This window comes from Dipodomys ordii, unplaced genomic scaffold (assembly GCF_000151885.1).
Source record: "Dipodomys ordii isolate 6190 unplaced genomic scaffold, Dord_2.0 Scaffold71, whole genome shotgun sequence".
Lineage (NCBI taxonomy): Eukaryota > Metazoa > Chordata > Mammalia > Rodentia > Heteromyidae > Dipodomys > Dipodomys ordii.
The window spans coordinates 728,351-737,503 of NW_012267287.1; the positions used below are offsets into that span (position 1 = coordinate 728,351).

General features: G+C 56.0%; 1 protein-coding gene across 1 annotated transcript in view; it reads left to right on the plus strand.

The window, feature by feature from the left end:
- Positions 1-3,476, plus strand: part of Uvssa (UV-stimulated scaffold protein A) — a 26,952-nt gene extending 23,476 nt beyond the window's left edge. The window contains exons 11-12 of the mRNA XM_013023954.1: positions 1,569-1,743; positions 3,356-3,476. Of these exons, the coding sequence (XP_012879408.1) occupies positions 1,569-1,743; positions 3,356-3,449 (269 nt within the window). The 3' untranslated portion in view covers positions 3,450-3,476. The remainder of the gene's footprint in view (positions 1-1,568; positions 1,744-3,355) is intronic.
- The last annotated feature ends 5,677 nt before the right edge of the window (positions 3,477-9,153 follow it).

Here is a 9,153-nt window from a genome sequence, read left to right on the forward strand (position 1 = left end):
ACTGCCCAGCCTCTGGGGAGGGCCGTGTCTGCAGGGGGGCGGGCACTGCCCAGCCTCCTCTGGGGAGGGCCGTGTCTGCAGGGGGGCGGGCACTGGGCCCAGCCTCCTCTGGGGAGGGCCGTGTCTGCAGGCTCTTGGCCTTCTTGCAGTCCTAGCCCAGCGTCCTGGGATGTGTGGAGGCCAGGGGGTGGAGTGGGTCCTGACCCGTTAATCTGCGGGCCAGGCCTTCCCTGGTGGCTTGCACTCAGGAGCAAATTAAGTGCCTATTTTTGTGTCAACCCTGAAGAGTATCTGGTTCTCCAGCCCTCGGTGGCTTGTTAACACACAGGTATCAGGCCTTGGGCTGAGCCACGCTGGCCAGTCAGATGTGAAATAGCGTCTCTTTACTAACTGCAGTATTGATCCCGCCCCGCGCACGGGCACTTTTCTTTCCCTGGTGCTCACCTCAGTGACAATGCAGGCGGCGCTGGCCGTCAGTGCTGGGAAGGCCCGCGGCCCCAGCATCTATTGATTTTCTTCAAAGGCTTTTAAATTGCTCCTTCATTTTCCCGAGGTGCTCATTCCGTCTCCGCTGGGTGCCGGCGTTTTTCCTTGTGTTTAAACAATTGCTCTATTCACCGGGTTCCTAAACTGTGACGCCTTCTTATTACCGGGAGATAAACTGTTTGGACAGTTTTCCTTAATCTTGGATTAATCGCCCCTGTGTCTGAACTGTGCAGCCCGAGTTCCTTCACTCCAAAAGTCAGCCTGGGAAGGCCGTGCCATCCGTCTGTCTGGGGTGCACAGCTGCTCCCCGGAGGAGCGTGCCCTCCGCACAGCCTGGCCCAGCGGCACCCCACTGGCAAATACCACCTCTGCCCCCGTGCCCTGGCTCTGAGTTCCACAGAGCGTGGGGGTGTCTGGCGCACTTGGAGCCAGGCCCATCGGGGTGGGGTGGTCCTCCCCGCCTCCCTGGGGGGCCTCCCCGGCCAGGCCAGGCCCACCCACACCATACTGATCCGTGGCAGCCTGCAGAGGCAGACCCACAGAGACCTAGAAAGGAGCAGCTGCCTGCAGCCTCAGGCCCCAACCCCTGAGGGACTTGGTGCCCTTCATATAGCTGCGGTTTTCAGCAGCCCAGGGGTGAGCAGTGACATCATCATGTGTCTTCCTGGTGTGGAGAGGACGCTGGCAGGGCCGGGTGGCAGGCCTGTTCTCCTAACAGCTGGTGCTGGGCTGGCTCAAGAACGGCAGCCCTGTCTTGCTGAACCGCACACCGTGTTTCTGAGGTGTGTGCCAGGTTCCTGCGGCACAGGAGATAGCATCGGCCCACCCGTACTTCCCAGCCTGGCAGCGGGTGCGTCTGAGAGCACCCAGCTGTCCAGCCTGCAGGCTGGAAAGTACCGTGGTAGTCCCGCTCCCTGGCCACAGCCTGGCCCTTCTGTGTCTGCCTCCTCTGGGGCCTGGGGGGCAGCAGGGGCTGTGCCGGGTCAGCAGAGCCCCGCCCTGTCTCCTGGGGCGGAGCTTGAGCTAGGAGAACCGGCGCTGGAGTCTGGCAAGCATTTTCTAACATTGAGGCTTTTGTTCAGATTGGCAGGACCCTGAGTTTCTGAGGGACGTGGAGGCTGCCACGGGGGCAGATCTTGGCTCATCCAGGTATAGCAAGAAGGGCAAAGGGAAGAGGAAGAAACACCCCAACCTCACCGACCTGCGAGAGCAGGCCAACACCGCCCGGGCCCGCATTGGGAAGAAGGTCTTTGCCAAGTAAGAGCTGTCACCAGCCCCCTCCCATCCAGTCAGACAGACCCCCAGTCCAGTGGGACAGACCCCCCCAGTCCAGTGGAACAGACCCCCCAGTCCAGTGGGACAGACCCCCCCCAGTTCAGTGGGACAGACCCCCCCCCAAGTCCAGTGGGACAGACCCCCCAGTCCAGTGGGACAGACCCCCCCAGTCCGGTGGGACAGACCCCCCACTCTGGGGGGACAGACCCCCCACTCCGGGGGTCAGACCCCTCAGTCCAGTGGGACAGACCCCCTGAACTGCCTGGAGTTTCTCACTGGTGACTTCAGTGCTGGCCAGGGACGTGGGTCCCAGGGGCACTGATCCTGGGGGCCACAAGTGGTTTCCCAGGAGACGCTGTGTCTCCCGTCTGTACGTGGGAGCTGACTGGTGTGGCGGCGGCCTTCCTCTCTGCCCTGCTCACTCACCCCAGAGGGCTCAGCGCTGGCCTTGCTACGTCCACCTATCAGGGACAGTGTTGTCTTGGCGACACCCGTGGGGAGGGGCATGTGGAGGCCAGCGGCAGGGGCTCCCTGATACACCAGCTCTTACTGGGTCCGGACCCAGCACCAGCCAGGGTCCAGGCCACGCATCTGCGGCCCTGCACAGACAGACAGGCACCCGCCCCGGGCCCTCGGCCAGCCATCAGATACGCCATCGTGTTCAGGCAGTGTGGTTAGCGCCCCACAAGGCTATTGGCCTTCCTAAGGCTGATGACAGGGTCCTGTCCATGGCTTTCCCTGGGACCTGGGAGCGTGGTCAGGATTCCTGTGGGAGGAGGCTGCTCCTGCCCGGCTCCGGGGCCCTGGCCTGGAGGAGCCCTGAAGAGCAGCCTCCCCAGCCCGCGGCCCTGTGGCCTGGCAGGCTGTGGCCCCTGGTCCAGGGCCAGGGCTGAAAGCAGTCGCAGCCTTTCAGGTTGAGAGCACCAGGCCAGCTGCCATGGGTCAGCCGGGGAGGTGTCAGGCGTCCCGCAGCAGTGAGACGGGGCAGGAGCTGGAGCCAGAGCCAGAACCAGAGCCAGCTCCCAGAGCAGAGGCGCGGCCCGCGCCCTCAGGAAAGCCAGGCGTCGGAGGAGGGAGCCCAGCAGAGGCTCCCAGCCTTCAGAGGTTGGGGCAGGAGACGACCCAGCGTGGCCAGTCAGGCCTGTGTTCTGCCTGGGTGGGGCTGGGAGGGTGTGGCCGGGCGGGCTTGGGCCTTCCTCTCACCATGTCCCACAGTGCTGCCATGCCTGGCCACCCGGTGAGCCAGCAGGGGGAGTGAAACCTGGGTGTGCGGGGCCACACGTGGCCACCCGGTGAGCCGGCGTCGGTGGGAATGAAACGCAGCAATCCCCAGCCCCTGAGGGGCAGGGCCTGCGAGGTGCTTCTGGAGGGCCGGCCAGGCGGTGCTGGATGCAGCCTGGGGTCCTGGCAGCGCCTCGCGAGCCTGAGAGGTGCCCAGGCCCCTCCTGGGCAGAGGCGCTGCTGTGGGCGCCTGCTCCGGAGCTGCGGCGTGGTGCTGTGGCGGCCTCCCCGTACACGGGATGGCACCCACAGGACGTCTGCAGACACCCCCCCGCGACCCCTCCTAAGTGTGTCTTGCTTTGCTCTCTTCCAGGGCAGCTGTGCAGAGAGTAGTGGCGGCAATGAACCAGATGGACCAGAAGAAGCACGAGAAGTTCGCAAACCAGTTTAACTATGCACTGAATTAAAGCTCTGGGCCTGTGTGCGGCGCAGGCCTGGGCAGAGCCGTGGCTGGCCGTGTGTTCGTGTCAAGTCCAGGAGATGCGTAGAGACGCCACAGGGGGCCGGGAGCAGAGCTTGGTACAGGGCACTGGCCCGGCCGGCGTGAGGACGTGGGGCAGAAGTGGCAGCCATGCCTGCAGTTCCAGCTTTGCAGGAGGCAGCAGCACAGGTGTGGTGGTTCACACCCGCAATCCCAGCTGCACAAAGGCAGCAGCACAGGTGCAGCGGTTCACACCCGCAATCCCAGCTGCACAAAGGCAGCAATCTAAGGTGGCCTGAACAAAAGCGGACCGTCCTCGAAAACCTAAGCCAAGGGTGTGCACGGGGGGTGGAGCACCTGCTAGCAAACGTGAGGCCTTGAGGCCAACCGGTGTCACTTAAAACGCCCTTCAGGATGGCCAGCCTCTCAGTGCTCAGAGCAGGTGTCTGTCCATCCTCCCCACGGTGACCAGTGCTCAGATCAGCTGTCTGTCCATCCTCCCCACGGTGACCAGTGCTCAGAGCAGCTGTCTGTCCATCCTCCCCACAGTGACCAGTGCTCAGAGCAGGTGTCTGTCCATCCTCCCCACGGTGACCAGTGCTCAGATCAGCTGTCTGTCCATCCTCCCCACGGTGACCAGTGCTCAGAGCAGCTGTCTGTCCATCCTCCCCACAGTGACCAGTGCTCAGAGCAGCTGTCTGTCCATCCTCCCCACAGTGACCAGTGCTCAGAGCAGGTGTCTGTCTTCTCCATAGAAATAACCTCTCAGACCTAGACGGTCTGAAGCACAAGACGCTTCTTTCTTGAATTGTTGGGGGCTTAAAGTTGGCCTGATCTCTTGGTGACGTTTGTTTATGGCTTGCACTCTACTACTTGAGCCATACCACTGGCCCAGCGTTTTGCTGGTTAATTGGAGATAAAACAGATGTTCCTGCCTGGGCCAGCTTCTAACCTGCATCCTCAGCTCTGCCTCCTGAGTCGCTGGGATTACAAGCGGTAGCCACAGCCCCCAGCTGCCCACGCGCTTCTAACACACACACCAACTGCCTGGACGTGTTGCGGGGCAGAGCACGGAACTGCTGCTCTGCCTCTGTCAGGGATGGCTCTGTTGAGCTCCTGAGCCGGCGTGCGGAGGCCGCAGGTACCCAGCAGTACTGGCGGCCAGCAAAGTGTCGGTCATCTGCTGTGTTGCTGGCCCGTTCTGTGCGGAGTGCCTCCCCTTCTGGCCTCACTCCTGTCACCTGCCCCGTGTGCTGCTCTACTCTGCATGGGCCTTGTGGCTGCTGCTCCCGCCAGGAGGCCCTGAGGAATCCCTGTGTGTTCAGGTGTTTGTATGGATGTGAATTCATTTGTTTGGGTCTGTACCTCGGAATGAATTGCCGATTCTTACGGTAACTGTTTAACTTTCTGATGAACTTCCAGACGTTTCCCAAGGCGGGTGTATGGATGGGCATCCCACCACCAATTTCTGAGAGCTGCAGCAACTCCACCTTGATCACAGCTGGTGCTCAACCACTTGAACCATGCCTCCGCTTTTAGCTTTTTAATATTACAAAGGTGATGTACAAGGGTTACACTTCCATGAATCTGGTCATGAGTACATTTCCTTTTCGACAGTGTCACCCCTCCCTGGTTTGGGCTTTTTGCTCCTTAATTGGAAGTAAAAATTTCAAGGATTTGCCTGTTGGGCTGACTCCACACTGCGATCCTCAGATCTCAGCCTCTTACGTAGCTAGAATTACAGGCCTGAGCCACGGGCGCCCAATAAGTTTTAGCTCTTAATGTATATATATTTTGGGGGGGGGGGAATCCTGTCGTGGGCGTGAACTCTGGGCCTGGGCGCTGTCCCTCAGCTCTTCGGCTCAAGGCTAGCACTCTACCACTTGAGCTACAGTGCCATTTCCAGCTTTTTTCATTTTGCTTATGTGGTGCTGAGGAATCGAACCCAGGGCCTCATGCATGCAAGGCAAGCTCTCTACCACTGAGCCACCTTCCCAGTCCCTTAATGTGTATGTTTTTGGTGCCTTTCTTTTCTTCTTTTTGTCGGTCATGGGGTTTGAACTCTGGGTCTGGGCACTGTCCCTCAGCTCTTCAGCTCAAGGCAAGTGCTCTACCACTTGAGCTACAGTGCTACTTCTGGTTTTCTGGTGGTTTACTGGAGATAAGAGTTTCACAGACTTTACTGCCCAAGCTGGCTTTGAACTGTGATCCTCAGATCTCAGCCTCCTGAGTAGCTAGGATTACAGGCGTGAGCCACCAGCGCCCGGCTTCAGTGCCTTTTTAATGAAGCCTTATGTGTAGTGTGAAGCAGCGTCAGGCCCATAGGCACAGGTGGATGTCTGATTGTCCCAGCACTGTTCGGTGGAAAAATTATGCTTTCCCTGTTGAACTTCCTTGGCACCTCATTTGAACATCAGCCCTGAGTCTGACTCGTGATTTATTTCTGGGCACGATTTTCCTGTTCAGCTTTGTTGTCTTTCAGGATTGTTTGGTCTTCCTGGACCCCTGTATTCCCAAATGAACTTCAGGATGGGTTTGTTGTTTTCTCTGTGTACATATGAAAAAGCAGCTGAAATTTTGATAGAGATTGCATTCCGTCTGTCACAGAATAATGTTCTCTTAATGATAAGGCCCCTGATTCATGAATGTCTAGTATCTTCCATTTAGTTGAATCATCCTTTAACCGTATTTTATGACATTTAGTGTCTGAGTCTTCCACTTATTTTATACGGTACACCTCTGGGAGCAGCAGATGTCTTAGTGGTGGCCACCTGAGCCGGGATCTGTGCAGGGTCTTACCCCGTCTCCACAGAGTGTCAGAGTGTCCAGTCCGTGTCTGCCCCATTGCATCCTGGTCTCAGCCTCGGCCTGGGGATGAAGGGAGGCCGGTCGGTTGGTTTGCTCCTGGCTGAGCGGGAGCAGTTCCTTCACGTCTCCGTGGTGCGACGGGCGTTTCCAGCTCCTTCTCCATCTGGGCCCCCGTCCCTAGCTCACAGTCATACAGAGAAAACGGCATTGGGAACACCCGCTGGTAGTGAGTCCCCTTGTCTTGTTTTTATTAGCACTGGGCAGTTGCTCTGTCCTGTCCACAGGTGTGCTGTGTACTCTGGCAAGACACCCTCACCCTCCACCCCCTCCCTTCTCCCCCACCCAGACCACTAGTCCTTTCTTCCTTCATTCTGCGGAGCTAGCTACTCTTGGCCATGTTAGCAATGAGGTGAGGCAAGATTAATTTGGGAATCTGAGATGATGATTGGTTTTGTTTGATCCTCAGAAGTTCCTACCCAGTTAGAATGGGAAGAAAAGGAGCCTACCAGCCTGGTCCAGTTGCTTAGGCCCATATCCTGCTACTCAGGAGGCTGAAGTCTGAGGATCTCAGTTCAAAGCCAGCCTGGACAAAAAAAGTCCATGAGACTCTTATCTCCAATTAATCACCAAAGCTGGAGGTGGAGCTCAAGTGGTAAAGCTCTAACCTTGCACCAAAAAGCTCAGGACAGTGCCCAGGTCCTGAGTTCAAGCCCCAGGACTGGCACCAAAAAGAAAAGGAGCCTGTTACATACTTTAATGCCTCATTTTAATTTTCAAACACTACTTCAGGGCACTCAGTTTCCCTAGAAACCAGCAAGGCCTGTTGTGGGGCTGCTGCAGGAGGTTCCGACTTCCTTGGTGAAATGATTTGGTAGCATACAGACAGAGGTACTCAGAACTGTCAGCCTTTTCTAGGGACCTTACAAAGTAATTCCTCTCAGAAATAGGATTACTTCATTGTCATTTCCATAGCCAAGTCCTAATTTTTTGTTAATTCTACTCCTTAGGAATTGAGACTTTCTGTGTTCTTATTCAAATTTTGTATCTCACTTTTGTCTCTGAAACGCCCTCTCCCTCTTGGTCCTGGGCTTGGAGGCATGCTGATCGAGGTTACCTTGTCCTGGAAAGGAAAGCTTTACTTTGTAAGTTTGATCCAGACACTTGCTTTTTAAGTATTTAAGGTTGAATAAAGGAAGAATATAAAGGAAGCGAAGTGTCTCCGTGTGCTGCGCCCGGCGCCTGTCTTTGGGGATATTGTGAGTGCCGGGCAGTTTGTCTCGCTTCCTTAGCTACATCTATGCAGCTCTTGGGTTGATTCTTCCTATTGGAGTCATCAGGTGCAATTCTGACCTTGCTATAGCAGATCGAGTCAGCAAGTCACCCATCAAATGGAAAACAGGAGAGCGGCTTTTGGATGGAGTCACAGTCAAACATCTGTTCAGAACGGTCACAGTTCTGCATCCGGTGGATGCCGTCTAACGTGCTGGGGAACCAGAAAGTGCAGGTTTCCTGGCCTTGAGGCCCAGCAGGGTGGCGTGGCAGAGGGGAGGGCTGGTCCCATGCCTGTGGAGACACGATTTTGATGGGATTCCTTTTATTTTTCTTGCCTAATTGCTTTGGCTAGCACCTCCAATCCAATGTTAAATAGACAGATGGATGGCAGGGGAAGACCGTTCCTGATTGTGGGAGAAGGAAAGCTTTCCTGTCTGCTGCACTGGGATGCGGCACTGGCTGTGGGACTGCAGGTGTCCCCTGTCTGACTCCTGAGGAAGTCCTCCCTACCGCCTTCTTTGAATGCTTTTTTTTGGGGGGGTCTGATCGTGGAGCCTGAACTCTGGGCCTGGGCCCTGTCCCTCAGCTCTTCAGCTCAAGGCTAGCGCTCTACCACTTGAGCCACAGCGCCACTTCCGGCTTTTTTTTCTTTTTGCTTATGTGGTGCTGAGGAATCGAACCCAGGGCCTCAGGCATGCAAGACAAGTGCTCCACCACTGAGCCACCTTCCCAGCCCCCTCTTTGAATGCTTTTGTCCTGAAATTGAAATGCAGCAGATGCTTCATTTCTCCTACTGCCAAATACTTTTTTTGCTACCTCCGTTGAGACGGTGGTGTGATTCTCTCCTTTCGTTCCTCGTGTTCTACAGTTCATTTGCTGAACTAAGCTTGCATTCAGGCATAAGTTCCAATTCCCTAAGGTACAGCACCCAGTTCATATGGTGCTGGGTATTTGCTAGCATTTTATGTCTGTTTATTGAGATACTGGTCAATGAGCTTTTTTTCTTGTGTGTTTCTTTGGCTTTTGGTGTAAGTCATTACTGGTCCTTTTTCTTCATTGTCTTTCCAAATCTAACTTGTGTTTTCTGTGGATAGTGTAGACTTGGCCCAGATTCTCAGCCACCTTCCTGTTCTCTGCCTCTTAGAGGAGCATTGGATCTGTTCCAGGATGGTGGGGATGGATTCTGTTTGTTGCCTCTATCGCTCCCATTTTTGTATTAGATGTATCTGTTCATTCTCTTGCAACTTTCTTTAGTTCTAAGCAAGTTCTTCCTCTCTCATGTCCAGACATGGACAGTCCGAGGCCTGCAGGGTCAGCTGTACCCCAGGAGATCCTCTTCAGAACTCCTGCCCAGGCCTGACCGTCAAGTCAGAAGTGAAGGTCTAGCTTCTTCGTGTTTAGTTCAGGCTCAAGGCCGACAGTGGAAGAGGGCTTACATTTGAGCCACATCAAAGCCCTTGTTGTTTTTCACCTAGAGTCTCATGCTTTTGCCCAGGGTCAGCCTCAGACCAGACTTCCTATTGCTCCCTCTTAAGAAGCTGAGCTTACAGGCCCGGGCTACTGTGCCTAGCACTGCCACTGTGTTTACCCTCGGCCTCTGCCCTGGGTTC